At 40.3% G+C, this 23,433-nt stretch overlaps 1 protein-coding gene across 1 annotated transcript in view; it reads right to left on the reverse strand.

Annotated features, from left to right (window-relative positions):
* Positions 1 to 15,456: 15,456 nt before the first annotated feature.
* Positions 15,457 to 23,433, reverse strand: part of tut1 (terminal uridylyl transferase 1, U6 snRNA-specific) — a 36,144-nt gene continuing 28,167 nt past the window's right edge. The window contains exons 8-10 of the mRNA XM_061221366.1: positions 19,140 to 19,262; positions 18,605 to 18,697; positions 15,457 to 18,511 (exon numbers count right to left, since the gene is read on the reverse strand). Of these exons, the coding sequence (XP_061077350.1) occupies positions 17,274 to 18,511; positions 18,605 to 18,697; positions 19,140 to 19,262 (1,454 nt within the window). The 3' untranslated portion in view covers positions 15,457 to 17,273. The remainder of the gene's footprint in view (positions 18,512 to 18,604; positions 18,698 to 19,139; positions 19,263 to 23,433) is intronic.

Genomic DNA, 23,433 nt, shown 5'->3' on the forward strand with positions numbered 1-23,433 from the left:
GCTACGTAAGATACGTTGTGATAAAACCCCTTCTTAAGAGAGTATGTTGAGGTGCGGGAGGGCACATAAGACAGGAGATGCAGTCATAAGGCTTTAATCTTCAAGTAACAAGGCAGGATCAGCTCTTCATTAAGAAAAAAAAACGAATTTTTAGTCCGAAATTTTTCCTTTTGAGTTTCCAAACCCTCTTTTTCCTTTTAGGTTTCATATCCTGGACTTTTATGGACCATGGTCATTGTTTAATTGCCTCAACTTTCTTGTTGTTGGGGTTTCACATTACCCCGCCGAATGGTGTATCCTAAATACTCTGTCTGCAGCATACTCACAGTGAGGGTGCAGCACTCGATCCATAAGTCTCTGGAAAGTGGCTCCAGGTCCAAGCAGGTCAAAAGGGGGGATGATAAATGATAAAGCCTATAATGATGAAGCCCCCAGGCGTTGCAAAAATGGCTTTTCTTTGGCATCTTGGGCTAGTGGGACCTGACAATTCCCCTAGTCAGATTGAGAGTGGTAATAAATCTATCAACTCTGATGAATCAATTCATGAATGTGAGGCATTAGGTTGTCATTAAACTTTGACACTTCATTGAGTCTGTGAAAACCATTACAGAATCTTACTGAACCATTGGGTTTTGGGACTAGCGCCACAGGACTCGAACATGGGCTATTTGATTCCTCTATGACTCCCATTTTTAGCATCTGGGCCACTTCATCCTCTATGGTCTTCCGCTGGACCTCAGGTATCTGATATGGCTTTTGATGCCCTACTTTCCCTGGCACTGTGTGGATCTCATGAGGTACTGATGTCTTACCAGGAATGTCAGAAAACACATCTCCATTGCGGTCTACTTCCACTTCTTTAGGAGGTTTACATGATAGATTTGGGTGATCTTTCTCCAGCTGGGTTGGTATACCCTATAATTAACAGCGCCCACCTTCTCTCTTACTTCATAGGGGCCTTGCCATGATGCCAAAAATGTGTTCTCCATGGTGGGCACCAGCACTAATACCTTATCACTGGGTTGGCTGGGCCCTTCTGTAGTACATTCACTGTTGGTGGGCCTGGGCTTGGGCCATGTGCTCCCTCACAATTGGCCAACTCTCCTTCATTTGCCCCTGCACCCCTTCAACATGTTCAATGAGGCTCCTGTGTGGGCTGAGCTGCTCCTCCCATGGTTCTTTGGTGATGTCCAGGAGACCTCTAGGGTGATGGGCATTTAACAGATCAAATGGGGAAAACCCTGTGCTGCCCCCCCCCCCCCCGTTCCCCATATGGAGAACATTAAGTAGGGAAGCAATTGGTCCCAGTTTCTTCCCTCTTTGTCGACCACCTTTTTCAACATGGCCTTCAGGGTTTTATTAAATATTTCCACCAGACCGTCTGTCTATGGATGATACATACGAGTGCAAATTTGTTTCATTTTCAAGAGGTGGCAAAGGTCCTTCAGGATAGTTGGCATGAAGAGGGCCCCCTGATCTGTTAAGATGGGAAGGCCTACCTTACTGAAAAGAATGAACAATTCCTTGGAAATTCCCTTTGCTGTCATTTTTTGGAGGGCTATCGCCTCTGGGCAATGCACCATTGACTTCATGAACGGGCCAACCAGATCCTGTGAGGGAGCAGGGGCGGGAGACCAAGAGCGACCGGGAAGGGATCACAAAGTTACCAACGATAAGTTGGATAACCACTAAAATAAGTGAGGAAAATAACAGAAAAAGGGCACAAAACTCCCCGGCGATCCGCCAACCGAAAACATGACTAGAACTATAATAGTCAGGGAAAACAAAACGAGAATATACCAGCAGTCTTGAACAGGCTAAACAGCGATTGCCAAACTCTGCCACTCGCCCCTCAATACCGAGGCGGAAACAAGAAACAAAACCAGGGAAGGTTCTCAAGAGCCAACCAACCCAAAGGAAAACAAGAAAAGACCCTAAACTTGTCTATTTCTAATTTCTAACTGAAATAAATTCAGTATAGGAACAGCTCTCTCTCTGTCTATCTGAATACCACAATACCGGCTCTGTGCATGTGTCAATACTGAAACACCAAAGCTCAGAGCAGTGCCAGGAAGAGACTTAAATAGCTCTTCAAGCAGGTGACTGCAATCAGCCATGACTGTCCTTGACTGTTTTTTTTGGTTTTTTTCGAACAGTCATCTGGTGGCAATACAAATTAACTCATGCATTTGGGTTCTAGGTGATTCAGAGGGCTAGAAGACGCAGTCATGGAAATTCTGAGCTTTTATCTGGTAACTTTCTCTGTCTTTAGGAGTTTAGAATTAGCAGCATTATCTGTGCTAAGAACAAAATAGGCCCCTTGGGCTGGCCCAACTAAGAAGGGGGCTAATAATTCTGCCCACTGCTCTACTGGCGGCGGTACGGATGGGTAGCACTGCCTCCTCACAGCAGGGAGGTCCTGGGTTCGAATCCCGGTCGGCCGGGGCCTCTCTGTGTGGAGTTTACATGTTCTCCCCGTGTTTTCATGGGTTTCCTCCCACAGTCGAAAGACATGAAGGTTAGGCTGATTGGAGAGTCTAAATTGCCTGTGGGTATGAGTGTGTGAGTGAATGGTGTGTGTGCCCTGCGATGGACTTGCGACCTGTCCAGGGTGTATTCTTGCCTTTCGCCCAATGTGTGCTGGGATAGGCTCCAGCCCCCCTGCGACCCTGTTCAGGATAAGCGGGTTCAGATAATGGATGGATGGATGGATGGATGCTCTACTGGCCACTTTTGTCTCTTAGCAGTCCATTCAAATGCCTATAGATCGGCCTTAATGTCATCAGCCACCAACCTTTTGGGGATATAGCAGCTTGCCCTTTTAAGACCTACATAGTCCATCCCTTCAGCGGGAGCCAGGCGCTTTATTTGCTCACAGAGCAGTTCATTGGGCCTCCTTTGTTCCTCAAAGATCCTTTGGGTCTGAGTGGTCTGCTCCAGTCACACGCTGACCAGCTTCTGTAATAAGGCTTCCATTCTTACAAAAAGCTTTTCTTTTCTTTTTTTTTACTTTTACTCATGAATCCTTTTCCTGCCATTTGGGTCACAGAGCTTTTCCCTTGTTCTCCATGGCTCAGGTGTGGCTTTGCCTGGTCAGGAGGTTGGCTCTTTGCTTCCATCTGGTGGCCACATAGCGCCCATCCACCTCTACTTGGCTGAACACCTTACAACAGCCCATCAAGGCAGGGTGATATCATGCACTTCATTTTCCCATGGGCTAAAATAGAATTTTCTACCAAACTAAGGGATTTATAGTAAAAAAAAAAAAAAAAACATACATACCCACAATGCATAGACAAATTAAAGTATCATTTTTTTTGACCCAATTACATAATGTTAGTAAAAACTAAGATTGCATAACAAGGCTGTATACATTGCAATGCACAACAGTGGTACACTTTCTGTTCCTTTGGCTACAGCACATTGGATTTGAAATTAAACAATGAATATGACGTTAAAGTTCAGATTGTCACATGTGATCCATGTAGAAATTACATTCCTTTTTATACGTAGTCCCTCCATTTCAGGGGACCAAAAGTAATGGGACAGTTGCCTTATCACACTGAGACACACTCACCGAGCACTTTATTTGGAACATTTTTTACTTTATTACACTTACTTATTCCTGCGATTACCTAATCAGCCAGTTGTGTGGCAGAAGTGCAATGCATACAATCATGTAGATATGGGTCAGGAGTTTCAGTTAATGTTTACATCAACCATCAGCATGGGGAAGAAATGTGATCTAAGTGACTTTGACCGTGGAATGATTGTTGGTGACAGACAGGGTGGTTTGAGTATCTCAGAAGCTGCTGATCTCGGATTTTCACACACATTAGTCTCTAGACTGTGCAAAGAATGGTGCAAAAAACAAAAAAGAAATCCTGCGGGCAGAAATGCGTTGTTAATGAGAGAGGTCAGAGGAGAAGGGCCAGACACAATAACACACATTACAACTGTGGTATGGAGAACAGCATCTGTGATCACACAACACATCAATCCTCTAAGTGGATAAGCTACAGCAACAGGAGACTTAAAGGTACAATAAGCAATTTCGGACTTCTAACAGTCAAGAGAGGAATAGCAGCAACACCTTCAAACCACAACACTGTTTATCCCTCCCCCTTCTCTGTAACTGACTTTGAAACGCCTTTGGCTGTGGCAATTAGATTTTTAGCCAATGAGCTTGAATTATTGTACAGTTATACAATGTTCTGGTACAGAGTATTGGGCCGTCAACTGCATATTTTGAAACCCAATTTCAAGGACGGTAAACACATGCAGAGGCATGTCAGTGAGCCTTTTTCAATGATAGGAAGGGATTTATCATGGTCTTGTAATAATGTTTTAAAACAAAAATCTTACCTATTGTACCTTTAATAAGTCTAAAAAATAAGTCTGAATAAATACCTAATAAAGTGCTCACTGAGTGTATGTCCATGGCCTTACAACCAATCCTTTATGAATTGTACCTTATCTGGCCTGTTTGTTTTATTGTTTATGGCCTTGATATAGACTGTCAACAAAAAGATTAAACTGGTCACAGGCGGAGACAGAAATCTTTCTCAGTTTATGGGCTGACAAGCATATTCAAGGCAAACTGGACAGAACAAAGAGATTTTTAATTATCTATCAGAGAAACTGGCCAATGTGGGATTCAGTTGGATTCAGTCAGACTCAACAGCTTCAACAAAAGCTGAAAAAGTGTAGGGAGGTAAAAGACAATAATTTGTTGTTAGGAGGGACAGGCCAAGTGTCAGTCCTACCGGTGGGAATGACTCATGAAAAGCAAGGAGAGAATGATGAAGATGGGGAAGAGGAGGAGAGGTTGGATGCTGCAAATGAGACCAGCACTTTGTCAACATCAGCGGGAGAGTTAGATGGTAACACTCAGGTATGTTGTCAAGTATAAGCTTGTAGATAGCTATCATTAAATGCATTGAATAAATCACATATTTGTCAGTCAGAACAAATGCAGCCAACTCCAGAATTATTTAATTCAAATTTGCAGGTGGAAGTTGTTGCATTATTATCTGTAAATAAAATAAATGCAAAAGAATATGGTCAGCATGAATGCATTAAACAAATATAAGTAAAATATTTTAAGCTTTAAGCCACAAGGTGGCTGTCAAAAACCGCAAATTACCACAAGGCTTTGATCTTACCCTCGATATACAGTGCTCAGCGTAAATGAGTACACCCCCTTCGAAAAGTAACATTTTAAACAATATCTCAATGAACACAAAAACAATTTCCAAAATGTTGACAAGACTAAGTTTTATTTAACATCTGTTTAACTTATAAGATGAAAGTAAGGTTAATAATATAACTTAGAGAACAAAATTTTCAGTTTTACTCAAATTAGGGTAATGCAAAAATGAATACACCCCACTGAAAGTCTCTGGAGCAAAGCTAAATTTTGGAGTACAAATGTCTAATTTAACAATAATCAACCACAGGTTAGTCTAATTATTCATTACACCGGTGTCCAGCAGACTGTTGACTATAAAAGGGTGTTACTTCCCTTCCCATTTCATGTTGTTAGCAATGGCACCACATGGAAGAGAAATATCGAGAGACCTGAGAAAGAAAATAATTTATTTACACCGCAAAGGTGAAGGCTACAAGAAGATCAGCAAAGCTTTACTTATCAGTCAGAATACTATAGCAAAAGTGATACAAAAATGTAAAAAAGATGGAACTGCAACCATCTCACAGAGACGTCCAGGCCGTCCATGGAAGTTACCACCTCGACAGCAGCATCTTCTGATGAGAAGGGTCGAAGAAAATTGGCATGCAAGTTCACTGCAGTTATCTAAAGAAGTAGAAGGCCAAACTGGGGTGACTATTTCTCGTGACACAATACGGCGTACACTGCAGAGGAATGGCATGCGTGGGTGCCGTCCACGAAGGAAGCCTCTCCTAAAGCCCAGGCACAAAAAAGCCTGCCTAGAGTTTGCCAGGGCCCATGCTGACAAAGATGAAGACTACTGGGACTCTATACTCTGGAGTGATGAGACCAAGATAAATGTTTTTGGAACTGATGCCTTCAAAACTGTATGGCGTCGCAAAGGTGAGGAATACAAAGAAAAATGCATGGTGCCTACAGTGAAACATGGTGGTGGCAGTGTCCTTATGTGGGGTTGCATGAGTGCTGCTGGTGTCTGGGAGCTGCATTTCATTCATGGCATCATGAATTCACAGATGTATTGCTCTATGCTGAAAGAGAAGATGCTACCATCACTCCATGCCCTTGGTCGTCATGCACTTTTCCAACATGACAATGATCCTAAACACACATCTAAGGCCACTGTTGGATTTCTGAAGAAGAACAGGGTGAAAGTGATTCAGTGGCCAAGTATGTCTCCTGATCTGAACCCAATTGAACACCTGTGGGGAATTCTGAAGAGACATGTTGAGCATCACTCTCCATCCAGCATCCAGTCTCAAAAAGAGGTCATTCTTGAAGAATGGAAAAAGATCGATGTAGCAAAATGTTGTCAACTTGTTCCTTCCATGCCTAGAAGACTTGGTGCTGTCATTAAAAATCATGGGGGCCATACAAAGTACTAGATGTAGTAGTTTTTGTTGTGGGGTGTACTCATTTTTGCATCGCCCTTATTTGAGTAAAACTGAAAAATGTGGAATCTAAGTTATATTATTAACCTTACTTTCATGTTATAAGTTAAACAGATGTTATATTAAACTTGGTCTTGTCAACATTTTGGAAATTGTTTTTGTGTTCATTGAGATATTGTTTAAAATGTTACTTTTCAAAGGGGGTGTACTCATTTACGCTGAGGACTGTATATATAACTGGAGACAGCCTCCCCTTTCCGGTCCCATGGATTCCTATGGGAGCGGCTCAATGGCGCGAGAAGCCAATTCACGGAGGCAGCCACATTGGTCTAGGGCAGGGGTCGGCAACCCTGGTCCTGGAGAGCCGCAGGGTGTGCTGGTTTTTGTTTTCACCTTAATACCAGAAACTGATTCATACCCAAGAAACCAGGTGAGGCGAGTTAACTGTGTAATCCACTGCTTTAATCGATCAATTAAGTGCTGAGTAACGACAAAAGCCAGCACACCCTGCGGCTCTCCAGGACCAGGGTTGCCGACCCCTGGTCTAGGGAGAGGCTAGATCCACCCCTGGGGCCTGCATCCCCAGCATGCATTGCGGTCCCGAAAAATACCCACGTCAATTGAAAGGCGTGACCAGAGGCAAATTCAAAGTAAAGTACTGCATATTGTACAGGGTTGGTCTACTTGTTGGTCTACTTGGTCTAATTGTATTCAAGCAACATAGCAACTGGTAACTGGTAAGCTGGTAAGCAACATAGCATGTGCGGAGGCATTTGTAATTATGCTATTATACTTATTTTACTTTTCAAGGAGACGCTGCTTGGATCTAGCCTCTCCCGTTCGTTCGTATTTGTATGTGCGCAGTTCGGTATATAGGCGGGATTCTTTAGACCGCATAATAAGAATAAAACGTTTAAAAAAAAGATAAAATAAACGGCTGCTGGCCTATATATATGTGCTGGGTATCTGAGTCTCCAGCAACGAAGTGTGGAGATGGGTCTGGCTATGCGGGCTGTGGTAACGTTGCATGTATAACTGCTAGTCTATCAGGCTCCTATAGGCTACAAATAGCTCTGTCTTCCGTGGTATAAATATACAGAACATAACGCTATCCTAGTTCTACCCCGTTACAAATATGTTACAGATATAGCCTAACTATCCTACAGTAACAAGTAGACCAACCCTGTACAATATGCACTACTTTACTTTGAATTTGCCTCTGGTCACGCCTTTCAATTGACGTGGGACGAGTGGTTGGTCGGACTCGGTATTTTTCGGGACCGCAATGCATGCTGGGGATGCAGGCCCCAGGGGTGGATCTAGCCTCTCCCATGCGCACTGGGTACCTAAACGTAAAGTATCATGGTATACACCAGTAAATGCAGAGCAATGATGTGTCGTGAGTTATGGGACGCGCAGTCAGAATTAAGAAAAGTGGAAGCGATCTGATGAACTGTTGCATATGGAGCCTAGGTGCAGGATTTTATGTGAGAGAACAAGCGATTAGCTGTGACAAAGACATTTTTGATGTGGCTTCTATGTTTCCATGGGCACTTTTATGGAACCACTTGGCGACATTTAACGGTTACATTAGCTACATTAATATAGCTTACTTATGGAAAAGGCAATGTTAGCTAACAAAACTGAATTACAGAAATTGTGCTTAGCACTGAAGAACTGTTATTTTGGACATGATAGCAATCGAGCTGTAATTATAGCAAGCCAGTTAGCTAGACAGTGGAACAATTGTAGCTGGCTAACTGAACTAGTTTTCGGAGCAAACATTCTGTGGCACTCGACTCTAACATAAGTAATCTTAACTGGCTAGCCACAACATATGACTGAAATTTAACAATCAAGGAATGTTGTACTCTGTGAGCTATTATGTGATGGCTGCATTCAATTAGCCCCCTAAGAGCCAGAACACACTCCGTTCATTCATAAGTTCAGAGCGATCAGAGCATTGTCATTCAGAAATACAGAGCACTTTTGCCCTGGAGCTCTCTGAGCGTGCACAGGACACGGAGCGCAAATAAATGAATGCAGTTTATATAGCTACTGTGACAATGTGTAGTTGAAAAGCCATGGTTGTAAGACAGATGTGGACTGATTTTGAGAATAAAAACTTATTAAAAATCTTATTCTTAGCTACTTGTAATTCTAAAGAAGCTGATGTTAATGCCTGGTTCATAGCTGGCCCATTGGGAATAAATTACATTAAGTTGCCCGACGCTTTTATCCAAACCGGTGTACAATAGTGCATACTAAAGGTCACTGGAACAAATACAAAGATCAGATAAATTATTAATACTCTATCATCAAGTAATCATCCCCAAATAAATGAAAAGTGAAAAGAAACATTGGAGGCTAGCTAGCTTCATTATATTCAATTTATATTATAAACTAATAGCCCATGACACGAATAGCCTGCAATTAAAAAGGAAATGCATCCATATAACCTCACAACTTTTTGTGCTTACTGAGCGCATTGAGCAGGTAGTCAATAAATAATCCATGGATAAAATGGAAATATATATGTCAAATCTGTTGACAGGTCTAATGTACGGTATTATTGTATATGAATAAACTTTTAATCTTTGTAATTGACAGGTTTATCATCTTTATCATCACCACCACCTTAATCAGCACCATAGAATATTGTCTCAAAAATAAAGAGCAAATTAAATATATTAAGCTATTCTCATTATCTATTTATGTTGGCCTATTTATTTTTCATATGTGATTAGTCTCCATCATCAACTTCACCATGATCATGCAAAGACAGAAATATTACAACTACGAACATTTTTAATAACCGTAGGCTATTAGTACCAATATCAAAATCAAAACAAAATAAAAAAATATCAAAACTACAATGAGGTCAAAATAATAATATGGTGGAATCATATCAGCATAATAGCAGTTTCAGAGCAACATATGCCAGCTTGATTTATTTTTAATTTATTTGTTGATTCATCGCCATAAGAAATGGACACAAGAATGATTTTGCAGGTAACATTATTATTATAGTTATATTGACAGTGATAATATAAAAATAACAACAGCATCAAAACAAAATAGGCTATGATACTGAATGGGGATTAATTTAATCATCGGTCCCTTGGGCTGAGAAGCAATCTGTGCAGGGAGCGCTCTCTCTCAACCCTTTTCAGCGTATCAGTCGATGAGTCCATCACGGCCTCATACTCGTTCATGTACAGGTGTGCCCGTGAACAGGTGCGTGCAGTGTGACGTAAAACCATGCAGACCAAATTGGAATGAAATAGATCCTATATCTTCTTCTGTATAGCTCAGAAAAAATTGCTCGCTGGAGAGTAATTAGGTCACTAATTCAAAAGTATGGTCCAAAATAATATATTTTGGCCAGGGTAAATTCATGGTTTTGAATAGACTTCAATGGGGAAATTTTCTATTTGTTACAAGAGGCTTACAAAACTGCAATACCTCAGCTAACTGCTGGAGCTTGCAAGCTTCTCAGAGAATGGCAAACCCTGGCCCCCTGGGTCTGACAAACCACATAACACAGTAAGAAAGAAACATGGCGTAATAAAGTATACTTATTGCCAGCGATATAAATTAATTTAGTTAAACACAAGTAATATGTAGTAAATTACCCTAGTATATATATACAAAAAAAGTATACAGAAATGAGGATTCACACCACTATTAAATTACTAATGCAGTTATCTCCGGTTTATGTTACCAAATATGATCCTCCATGGAACTTGAATATAAGTGAAACACGTGGAACTACAGGAATAAGAGCATGACATTATACAACTGTATGATAATAATTACAACAGTGATATTAGTGGTAAAAATAACGTATGCAGTGAATAAAGAAATTTACATAGTCATCGACGCACACCATGACACAAAGCAAACACACCAACGAAGCAAGATGGAGCGTCTTCTCTACAAGTTTGCTGGCCATGAGAGAACTAAAATGGTGGACGCGCAGTAAAAATGTCAATTATAGGAGTGATGCAGCAGGTAATACGTGAGCAGCAGGGAGTTTCACACAACAAACAACTTAAACACCAGTTATCAAGCCGGCATATAAGTAACTTGTACTAATACTGTAGGCTATTGACCAGCTTACCAGTTGATATAAGCTTATAGCTATACAGATAGTGATAACTTAGCTGGCTAGCTAGCAACATCTAACTAATGTGAAAAAATGGCCATATATTAGTCTATAACATTATCTAGCTAATGTGATATAGGCCTAGTTAATGTGATTAATGGCAGCATTGTTCCAAAAGGAGTCAACACAGCTTGATCATTCATGTTAGCTAGCAAGTTTCATTTACAGTCAAAACATGCATCGAAATGTGAGAAAAAGCTCAATACGCAACTCATTAACCGCTTATTGCAGTTCAAGATTCAGTACGACTGCTATTAAGTTGCCATTTATTCATGTTTTTGCAGAGAGAATTCAAATTGGGGGAGGTTTTGATGATAACATTGATTGGTGACTGTGAATTACTGTGAATGTAGCACTGTACACTGGGCCAGGGTTGTCATTAGCTATATGTGCTGTTGTTGAGGTGCTTCTTCAAACAGTTGCATATTTTGAGTGTTTTTTCAATGTAGTTTCAATCTAGCCAGATCATTTACTCACATACAGTATGCAATTTTGGACTCCTAACGGTCAAGAGAGGAATTACAGTAACAAAAACCCTCAAAATATCCTTCCCAGTCTATGAAAACGCATAATATAAAGTGTTAATATGCATTTCAGTGTTCTCATGCACTGTTTTGGAAAGCTGACAGTGACAAACGCGACATAGCCTGCTGTCTTTTCGTAGTGTTCTAGTAAGAATTTTTTAGAACAGGTGACTTTATGAAGTGTTGAATTTAGTGTATAATATATACATTACAACACTATATTTTTGGAAGTCTTTTTGAAGCTTTCACTTTAGCTAACCAACTACATTATGAGCAAGCAACTGATGTAACTAGCTGGCTATATAACATGATAGTCTACCACAAACAATGCTACTGTAACTTACAGTTTGAGACAAATTAAGGTTTAGTTAAACAAGCGTGATTGAAGACATAAAGAGATAAAAGGAACAAACTGGAACTGGTATTGTTCTATAACTAGATATGTAGTCTTTGCTTGGATAATCAGCAATAGTATACAGAGTTTCAGTGATCGCTTGTCTGGAGTGGGGAGCTACACACAAACAATCAGAATAAGTCCCCACGCCATTGGCTGTGGCAATTAGAACCAATTTTCAACCAATGAACTTGAATTATTGTACAGCTTTACAATGTTTGGATACAGAGTGACAGCCTGTCAACTGTATATTTTGAAGTCAACATGTGAGTCAACATGTGAGTGAGCCCTTTTCAATGAGAGGAAGGGCTTTACAATGGTCATTTAACAATGTTTTAATAAACAAATCTTACCTATTGTGTCTTTAAAGCTAGCTAGCAAACTAGCCAATTTAGGAAAAAGCTTAATCTGGAATTGTATTACTTGAAGAAAGATCAGCGTTATACAAACATTTTGTTTGCTGGCTAGTTACCATCTTCCATATTTATGTCCATAAAATAAACCACAAGCTTTAATGTTGATTTGACCTCTCTAAACACATGGCCTTTGATATTTTTATAACTTGATGTTGATTCATTAGTTGTTATTCATTTTGTATCTAAGTAGTTCTAAGTAGTTTAACACATCTAGGTATAAATACCAGGAAATGAAAGCTGAAATTCTCTTCTCGTGTTCATCTTTTTATCTAAATGATAAATGCTGATGAAAACATAATGAATCTCAACTGTTTGTAAATCAGCCATAAGTGCCATATAAGGTATGTCATTTGTCCAGAAGTCATTCATAAAAATGGAGGCTAGCATCAATGAAATTAAGAAGGTTCAATATGAAAATGTCTTCAGTATACTGAAAATATTTAACATGGCTACAATTAATAGGTGACAACTACCAATAAACCACCCATCTCCATGAGCACCTTGAGTGTTGCAGCCCAAATTAGTATTGCGCTCCCCCAGGTTATCGAACAATGAGATTAATTAGGTTGTATTTTGCATCTGATATAATTTGGACATCAATGTACTGATACTGCTTTAAAGGTGAAGGCACTTTCATGCTTATCCTACAGGTGTAGGATACAGTCTATTGTTTGGTAATCCAGCGATGGCATGTAAATCACTCTTAATTTGTACTTGTTCGACAGCAGTATATGGGAATGTGAGTCTGATAAGGGCTTTGATGACCGAGGGGAGCATATTTTAATGAAAACAAAAGCTAAGATAAATAAACATTCTGTCCCATGACTAGAAATTATTTTATTTTAAATGAATATTAATATGTTCAGAATTATATTGGAATTCAGATACAGTAAAACAGTCAACATGGTCATACATTACAAAGTTCATTTTTTATTTTTCAAAAAGTATTTATACACACTCACTGAGCATTTTATTGGGTACATTTTTCCTTTATTACACCTACTTATTCATGTGATTATATAATCAGCTGATTGTGTGGCAGCAGTGCATTGCATAGAATCATGTACAGTTGTGTTCAAGAAAATAGCAGTACAACATCAGTAACCTGATTAACCGCTGTTATTAGTAGTAGTGATATTTCTGCATGGCAAGTACTTTACTTGTAGATGTAGTAATGTAATAGAAAAACAACAGACCCAACTGTCATGACATGCATGCTGCTTGTTCCGAGTAATTGACTCATTCATTGAAAGGGGCGTGTTCAATAATAGCAGTGTGGAATTTAATTAGAGAATTAATTCATTTTGTGAAAAAACAGGTGTCATTAATTGTCCTTTATTAATGAAGAAGGGAAGTAAATGTTTCACACACATTGTTATACAATATTCTGAATTGCGAAGTAAAATGGGCCATTCCAAACATTGTTTGGAGGAATGTTACGTTGCAGTGTTTTGGGATGTATAATGCTGTTGCTTTTTGGCTGTTTTGGGTACTAGGTGTACTGCTGTGTCTTTATGTTTGGTGGAAGGGAGCATGCATTCCGTTGCTGAGAAACACACTTGGATGAAGAGGATGCAGCATCTCGTCACGTTGGGAGACCGGACCAGATGCAGCCGTTGCTAAGAATGCCGGCGGTCGTCGCGGAGCAACACATGCCAAGAAGAATGCAACTATATAGGAGCTTCACGCTGTCAAGAGCGAGACAGCATCAATTCACATGCAGCTGGAAGCTATGCCGCTTTGACCTCCGCTACCAACAAGTTGTCTGTGACTTTAAGAAGATCTTTAAGAGACCGAACTTTGGAGAAGTTTCACCCCGTTGTAGAACAACTTAGACGGTGAGACTTCCGAATCACGGACCTTTAATTATCGAAGGACATTATTAGTATAGGACTCTATTTAGCTTTGTAATTATTAAACATTCTCTTACTTCTTTATAATGCTGCGTACTGGTTACTTTTTTCTGAAGGGTTTGTGATAGTGAATGTTACGCCACAATCAGCTCTCTTTGTTATTGAAACATCGGTGAGTACCAGGTCGTAACAAGGAACAACGTCATTTGATTAAAAAGTTGGAAAGGGGAAAACGTATAAAGAAGTGCAGCAAATTATAGGATGCTCAGCTAAAATGAAATGCTTTAAAATGGCAACAAATCCCGGAACAAGCAGTAGAAAATGAGCAACTACTGTTAAAACGGATCAAAGAATAGTCAGAATGGCAAAGATTCAGCCATTCATCAGCTCCAGAAAGATCAAAGATGATCTACAATGACCTGTAAGTGCTGTTACAGTCAGAAGAAATTTGATTGAAGCTAAGCTATCAGCAAGAAGCCCCCGTGAAGCACCATTGTTGAAAAAAGAGCATGTGCAGAATCAGTTAAAATGGCGTAACATTCTGTGGACTGAAGAGTCGGGTGTAGTTGTCGTCGACAGTACATCAGACGACCCCCGGTTACTGAATTCAAGCCACAGTACACTGTGAAGACAGTGAAGTATGGTGGCACAAAAATCATGGTATGGGAATGTTTTACATACTACGGTGTTGGGTTCGTATACATCAGCTTGAATACATCAAATGTTATGTTGCCGTATGCCAAAGAGGAAATACCCCTGAAATGGGTAATTCAACAAGACAACGACCGCAAACACACGAGTAAGCGAGCAACATCTTGGTTCCAGACAAAAAGGATTGAGGTAATGGAGTGGCCAGCTCAATCCCCCAACCTCAACCCCATTGAAAACTTGTCGGGTGACATAAGAAATGCAGCTTCTGAAGCAAAACCCAAAAATTCTCAGGAACTGTGCAATGTAGTTTGTTCATCCTGGGCTGAAATACCTGCTTTTAGGTGCCAGAAGTTGGTTGACTCAATGCAACCCAGATGCGCAGCAGTTATTAAAAACAATGGTTAAGCAACTAAATATTAGTTTAGTAATTTAAAGTTAAATCTTGAAAAATTAATTTGAAATTAATTTGAAGATTAATATTCCTTTTCTTTGCTTCCTGAAAAGAATAACACAGACTAATGCTTTGATTTGGAATTGAATGTGTAATGTTTCCACTATATTTGAAATATTGAACTAAAAGCTATTAAAAAATATTTGCACTTTATTCACTTTTTTTAACGCACTGCTATTTATTTCAACACAACTGCAGATATGGGTCAGGAGCTTCAGTTAATGTTCATGTCAACCATCAGAATGGGGAATAAAATGTGATCTAAGTGACTTTGACCGTGGAATGATTGTTGGTGGCAGACAGGGTGGTTTCAGTATCTCAGAAACTGCTGATCTCCTGGGATTTTCAGGCACGCTAGTCTCTAGAGTTTGCAGAGAATGGTGAAAAAAGAAAGAAAGAAATAAATCCAGTAAGATGCAGTTTTGTGCACAGAAATGCCTTTTTAATGAGATGTCAGAGCAGAATATAGCCTATACACTCACAAGCACTCTATTAGGTATTAGACTTTTTTTTTTACTTCTACTGCTGTAGCCTATCCACTTAAGAGTTATGTGTTGTGTGTTCAGAGATGCTTGTCTGCATACTACTGTTGTAATGTGTGATTATTTGCTTAACTGTTGCCTTCCTGTCAGCTTTGACCAGTCTGGCCATTCTCCTCTGACGTCTTAATTTTTTTCTCTGGATCACTGGATCATTCACTTTAATTCACTCACTGTGACACTTAAGGGTGAATGCACATGTAGCAGGCTATGGAAAACTGTTATTGACCTTTAGTAATAGCGTGTATTTTATAGTACAGCCACCTTAAAACTACTTTCTTTTAAGTATAGGGAGTATGTTGTATGTACTCTGAGCAAAATGGCATATTACTAATTAAGCTGGTTTTTGCGCAGTTGTTTAAGGCTTTATAACTCCAGATGTGCACATTAGACATTATGCCCTAAATTGAAGACCCCTGTATCAGTTAATTTGACAGTTTAAAATAATTTATTTCCATAATCTTTAGGTACATAATCTTTAGGTACATTATAAATGTACAAAACAAATGTTGTAATTCTTAGTTTACAGCACATCTCTCGTACTTTATATTTCCTGGTTAACACAGTACTTTTCCACTAGTGTACAACATTTTAGAGGAATATGTACATGTAAAACTACATGTACTTATTCCTACAAGGTTGTATGAAACAATGTATGATGGCATCCTTTAGTGTCTTCAAATCTATCCAAACTGGATAAAATGTGCATTGCAGTAAATAAGTTTCTTTCCAGTGCCTAATGTGGCCAGTATTCCAAAGCGCAATGTGCAATTGGTGATTGCATCAGTTGCTCTGACTCCACTCTATGCAAGTTTAGCTGTAGACTGCGGTGTGAAAAGAAGAAGCTAGTGACAAATATGTATTTTGTAGGAGAACTGTGTGGAGGAAAAGACACTCCCGAATCACAATGGACTGGCAATTACATTACATTACATTATTGGCATTTTGGCAGACGCTCTTATCCAGAGCGACGTACAGTTGATTAGACTAAGCAGGAGACAATCCTCCCCTGGAGCAATACAGGGTTAAGGGCCTTGCTCAAGGGCCCAACGGCTGTGCGGATCTTATTGTGGCTACACCGGGATTAGAACCACCGACCTTGCGTGTCCCAGTCATTTTTACCTTAACCACTACGCTACAGGCCGCCCTTGGTAGACATACTCAGATCCATAATGGGTGTTGAATTTTTAATTAAAAGAAAAAGAAAAATAAATCAGTTTTTCCCCCCAGAGAATAGATTTTAATTTGCCTTTTTACAACATTTGGCATATCATTTTAACGGCTTTCAAATGCATTGTAAAATCCCAAAGACTACGATGAGTTACATCTATAAGGAGCATGTGTGTTCTAAACAGTGACTTCAGAAGGACACCCTCTGTCAACCATTAAGGGAACATCTATCTATCTCTATGGTCTCAACCTGGGGAAACACTGGGCAGGGAAATCCAATATCGATCAAAAAGAATCAGTAACGAAAATTAAAACTTAAACTCAAAAGCAAATTCTTGCTGCCTTCTAAAGAGTCATGGTAATCACAAAATCTTTGGCAGAATGGCATTTGGTATTTATAAGCTACTGTACAGTGCACACATTTGTTTTGTCTCTTAAGCGGCTCTAGGTTAAATTAATTACCATGCATTATTCTAGTGATACCATGTTCACATCAAAGAAAAACATTTTATTTATCTTTTTTTCACGCTACTTCAACTTTGCCAGGAGTTTCTCGGTCATCTTTGGCAGGAAGGACTCCAGGAAGTGGAAGAAGTCCTGAAAGAGGCCTCCATGGTCCTCACCAGGGGTGAACTTCAAAATAATCTGGGTGTCATCTGTGCAACCCAGCAGCTCTGCCTCCATTGAAAACTCTAGCAGCTTCTGTGCTTCTTCATTCTCTTGAGCAATTGACTTAGTCACACAGGTTTCCAGCTCTATGCCACCTACCTCTGGCTTGGAGGCCTCCCGCAGACTCTTGAGCAGATTGTGTCTTACTTTTCTGCGCCCTACCCAAACCCTGTGCCAGAGCAGGCAGTGCCAGTGGGCTAAAGGCTGCATGGTGGCAGAATCCAGCATCTGTTTTTTATTAGGAGGTGATACCAGAGTATCATCTCGACATAAGGGCCTCTTCAACCCAACAAGGACTGTGTCCTGAGGACTGCACTCCTTGATTAAAGAGGAGGGACATGCACAGCTATTTTTTGCTTCTTGAACATTCAATCCATTCTCACCGGCTGGCAGAGTGCAGTCAGTTACGGAGACATCCTGCTTCACATCTTCATTGACAGGACCTATATGAGCTGATGCAGCACAGTCTGTCCCCTCACCATGCTCCAATTCCTCCTGCCTCACTCGAGCCTTCACAGGCTTATCGGACGGAGCCACACTACACTTGAGCACATCCTGGAGCACACCAACCACAGCTTGGCACACTTTCTTGAACCACAGCTGCCGAAAGAGGCCTCTAGCCAAGAGAAGTTCACTGCGGACAGAGTCAGGGAGCATAGCTGCTTTGAAGGGAATGCTAATTGCCAGTTCCCGTTCGGTATCTCTGCTCAACCCCTGTGTTCCCCCACCAAGGGGTTCAAACAGCCGCACCAATCCCCACACCTTCCCCTTTGTTGATTTCCGTTGGTACTGCAGGCTACGGCAGTATTTAGCTGCTTCCTCACACTCCCGGCGGAACCCCTTTTGTGTACGCTCGTTCAAATTTCCAGCCACATTGTGGCAGAGCTCAAAGGGATCCAGCAAATTGACAGGCCCAAGTCTGATGTTTTTGAGGCTACAGTCCCCTGCTTTCCCTAGCTGCTCCATCAACTCCTCTTCCCCTACTGTCTTACTGAGGAAGCCAGTGACGGGCAGGGGTTGGCCCTCCCGAAGGGAGATGACAGATCCAGAAAAGTCAAACTGGTCATAGAATGAGAAGAACCCAGCCAGCAGGGCACCTGAGGGAAGTACATTTTGCAAGATGAAATAATGCTCAATTCAAATTGATATATTTCCAATTAAATTATTAAGAATACACCTGCATTTCTTACAGAGATTTTCTGTGTTCTTGCTGGGGTGCACAGCAATTGGTTGGCTGGGAAAGGTGCAATCCCAGCCTTCAATTACACATTCCTCCTCTTCACCTGGGAACACAAAATCATAAATTAACAGACCACCAACATTCACACTAACAACTCACTACAGGCTAATCCTTTTTTTTTTATTTTATAGATATTTTTTAGGCCTTTTTCAGCTTTATTGGACAGTATATAGTATAGAGAGACAGGAAGAATGGGAGCGAGAGAGAGGGGAAGACATGCGACAAATGTCAGACAGTCGGATTCGAACCGCCGACGTTGCGGCTCGCAATGAGTGCTCTACAGGCTGTGCCACCGAGACACCCCTACAGGCTAATGCTAATAAAAAAATAAAACAACAATAATGTTCAGGTAAACCTCATTAATATTATATTACAAAACTAAAATCTACCTGTTTAGCATGAAAGGAGCATAGAAATAATCGAAATAAGTGTTTTTTAATGGTTTTTTCCATGTTTATCACAGTTTGGTCACAGGCCAGACATACAGGCCATTTCTTTCAGCTGGTTTACGGAAGGGAGAACAGGGGGATCCAGATTCTGCAGGAAGAAGATGATCAGCAGAGTCAGGGCATAGTTGTTCAGTAATGGTCCACCACCAAATGGGTTGCCTACAAAGAAGAAAAGCATCATTTCAATTTTTGCTGATGTTTTTTGTCAGGTTCTCTCATTGTACCCAAATTCCACCAATATTAAACAGAAATTTGTGAAGGAATCATACAGATCAAAGGCACAGACTGTACAGTTTCTGTGTCTTGACTTTCAGAATGCAAATGTGATCTTGCATAGGATTTTACACTTGCATAGTCAATGCATAGACAGTTATATTCACTATACAGTTCATAATGGACTAAACTGTAGTGACTTTTGTCAATATTCCATACAACGTTATTTCAATTGTTGTGGATTGGTCGGGATCTAAGCCATACAGTGCCATAAAAAAGTATTTGCATCTTGCCCATTTAGACTAAATGTAAGACATGGGAACCCAAGTAAACACAAAACGCATTTTTTAAATGATTCTAATGGGGAAATTACATTCTAATGGGACTGACCAAGGACTGTCAATAAAGACAGGTTTTTAAAAAATTTTCTCTTGGACTGCTCTCCCTGTGCTCGTTGGTAAATAAATTGTCACCAATACGGCTGTGGACGTATCATGTCTTGGGATTCCCGAATCTGTTCCTGGGGAGTTGGTCAGCCCTCCTACCTCCACCACGACTATCTCACTATTGAGCTAACGTTAGCGAAAAAACTTTGTTGAAGAAAGTATTTTTCAGCAGCAACCAATACTACAGGCAGAAATCAGTGCCCAGCTGCATACAAATGACAGTGTAATTTCCCCTTTTAAGTTTAAATTTAAGACGCTTAAAGGTACAATGGATAAGATTGTACCATGCTGAGTCACCCTCCGTCAACATTAACAACTTCCCTAAATATAATTTAAGGTTAGCTACACATTACCTCAAGTCTCAGTAAATGAAGAAGAGTTTTTTGAGCAAATGGAGGAGGAAAATGTCCCTCAGCAAATTTTTTGTGAGAGAAAATGCTCTATATGACAGATGAAAAGTTCATTCATGAATATAGATTTGCACGTCAATCTATTTCCAAGATCACAAACGATCTGTAAGGCAACAACGTACCAAAACAGTGAACAAAAAATATTTTGCTCTGGCTTACTTTGCTTTGAAACATTGTCGCAACAAAGTTTCAATTTCACTGGGAGGTCACGCATAATGTTGCAACCTGACTTGTAGCGGTGTGTTAAAATGCATAGGAACATTTTGTCGGTGAATTCCCATGTGCTAATGTCGTCCACATATTGCCTTGGTCTAGAGTGGAGAGACTGATCATGCTTTGCATACTAATTTATTTCATATTTCATAGTTACATGACTCTCTGTGTTACACTCCATAGGTTCAGGTGGTCCACTCTCTAAACCGCCTGGGATACCAGCCAGAGTCCTTCGCAAGAATGTCTTTGACCATTTTCTTGGAATCTGAAAAATCGGTTGGGAGTCGTCCACCTCCTCGAATAGTACATAGTAGTGCTTAAGGTACATGACTGGGACCCGCAAGGTCGGTGGTTCGATCCCTGGTGTAGCCACAATAAGATCCGCACAGCCGTTGGGCCCTTGTGCAAGGCGCTTAACCCTGCATTTCTCCATGGGAGGATTATCTCCTGCTTAGTATAATCAACTGTACGTCACTTTGGATAAGAGCGTCTGCCAAATGCCATTAATGTAATGTAATCATAACCGATGAGAACGCGTATCCATGGGTAAAATGCAACACCCTCAGGTAATTCCCTTAGCTAAGGAGAAATAAACCCTTAAGTGTCAGAGTTAAGGGAATAACTTAAGGTGTTTTATGCAACCAGGCTCAGAGCATTAACAATACTAAAAAGGTTGCTGCCATCTACACTCTCTCTACAGAACACTAGCTAGAATGCTCTCTGATGAAGTGATCAACTCCACAGGAACAAACTCAAGAAGATATGAGACGGCCACCGCCGGTTTTGTCAATTTAGACAATTTTTTTAACCAATGTACACAGGGAGAACTTCTCAAAGGCAGTTCAAAGTAACAGTGCATACTTATGCACAAAACATTTCTGTAAACTAAAACAAATAATATAGTTAGTGAGCATGGTAGAGGATTCTGAATATCAACATCTCACCCAGGTCTATTACAATGGCAACGGGATCACCAACTACTGATTTTGGTATTGCTACGTTGCACCATCCTGACACAAGACCACTCATTGTTTCTTCAACTCTGAAACATACATGCCTTCACTAATTTCATAAATGTATATATTTTTAATTACACCGCAAAATTCTACATTTCGACAATGTCCATACAATTAACATAGTGAAACACAATACTAACATAGTTGAAGATAATCTAACGGTCTAAATTAACGTGAGGCCGTGATGTTCAGCAACATATCACGTGCAGACAGTAGCTAGCTAGATGACATTACATACCACAGCAGCCAGTGTCCAAATGACAAGCACTGAATTTGTGATAACGTATTGGATACAGTAAAGCAAAGGCAGCCAAACAGAGATCAGCAAGGTCAGTATACATGAAAATAAATATTACAGCTAAATCACCAGCTATGTTAGTTTATTAGGCTAGCTATAAACACCAACAAAGTGAGTTCCCTAGACTAGCCAGCCAGCTCCAGCTACACAGAAAAATAGCAGTGACAGTGTTAATGCCAGTTAGTTCGCCAACTAGTCAGCCTAAGATAGGGTTTGAAAAGTAGGCTATTTTGGATTGAACTCCAAACTAACTAGCCGACTGGCTGTGATTTTTTTCATTTTTGACTAGAGCTAGTTTAATTAGTGGGCAGAATAGATTCTTTAATGCAAGTTCTCAGCCAAGGATTTTATTTTAAATGCATATTTACAATGATATATCAAGTATTCTTTGAACCTCTCAGTGTAAAAACTAAGGAAATCAATCACAAAAAGTGAAAGTGAAATCAGCATTTGCTGAAAGCCTCAAAAGACAGGAAATTTAATTGATAAGCCCAAATGCTAACATCAGCATGCTCTCCATCAAGATATCAGCAGATCTTTGACAACATGCTACAGCCATGTAGTTTATATTCAGTTTGTGCAGAACAATACTCATTAATACCTAATTATTTTGCATAGCATTAACATGGCAGCATATTATTTATTTTGATAAATCCAACAGATGCAAAATGAATTGTATATATTACATACTACATTACAACATTAATTCCTACAGGGAGAAAAGTGATTGTGGGTGACACTATCATTGAGTGACTGAATGCACAGTAGTTAGCCATGACTTTAATTGGCCAATTACTTTTGGACAAATATGAATATTATGTATAGGCCCATATATGTTCACACTGTAGGCTATATATCTGCGTCTACGCTTTTATCCAGAACAACATATCCTAGGCAGTGTGGTGGCCTGACCTGCGATCGGTACACCACTGGGGTCGAACAGCCTGTGCGCCAGCGCCAAGAGCTGGGGAAAATAATTAACGCCGAATGTTTTCCCCTGGCATATCTAAGAGCGGCACCTTGGGGAGAGGCCGGGAGGAGTATCAGCACCAAGGCCAGCACCCCCGAGGCGAGACACGTGAGGAATGTGACTGGAAAATACTAACCTTCTCTGATTGAACAGGCACAGCTGAGCCGAGTTTGGGGAAGGGAGCGGCACCATTTAAAAGGCAGAACACAAACACCAAGCGGGGCTCATGACGGAGGAGGGTTACCCGGAGCCCGAGTGAGTGAACCCTACCACTGAACCCCCAAGCTAAGCACGGCGCAAAAGAAGCGGAACTATCCTGGACGGACTACGAGAGAGCCCCGTTTCACGAAACGAAACCCCGCAGACGAAACCTTCAAAAGTATGGAGTCATGTGAGAAAATCACCATCCCCCTAACCCAGCTAATCTCTACCTCTCTGTAACAGAGAGGTAAAGGCTGTAACAGTCATCAGAGATCTATTCTGATGCACCTTGTTGGAGAGCAGACTGATGTTCAACTTGATCAGTTTAATGTCCTGTCTTTTGAGGCTTGCAGCAAATGCAAATACTTAACAGAAAACAGTTTTTTTTGTGATTGACATAAGCCTTAGTTTCCAACATGTGTAAAGCAGTGTGCTTTATTAATGATTCAATGGAATCAAAGTCTTACATTTTTCTAATATATTTTTTTTCCCCACAAAAAAACAAGCTACACAATTATTAACACCCCTGTCAAAGATGACAGCCATGAGTCTTTTCCTATAAT

The sequence above is a fragment of the Conger conger genome, chromosome 2, assembly GCF_963514075.1.
Source record: "Conger conger chromosome 2, fConCon1.1, whole genome shotgun sequence".
NCBI classification, from domain to species: domain Eukaryota; kingdom Metazoa; phylum Chordata; class Actinopteri; order Anguilliformes; family Congridae; genus Conger; species Conger conger.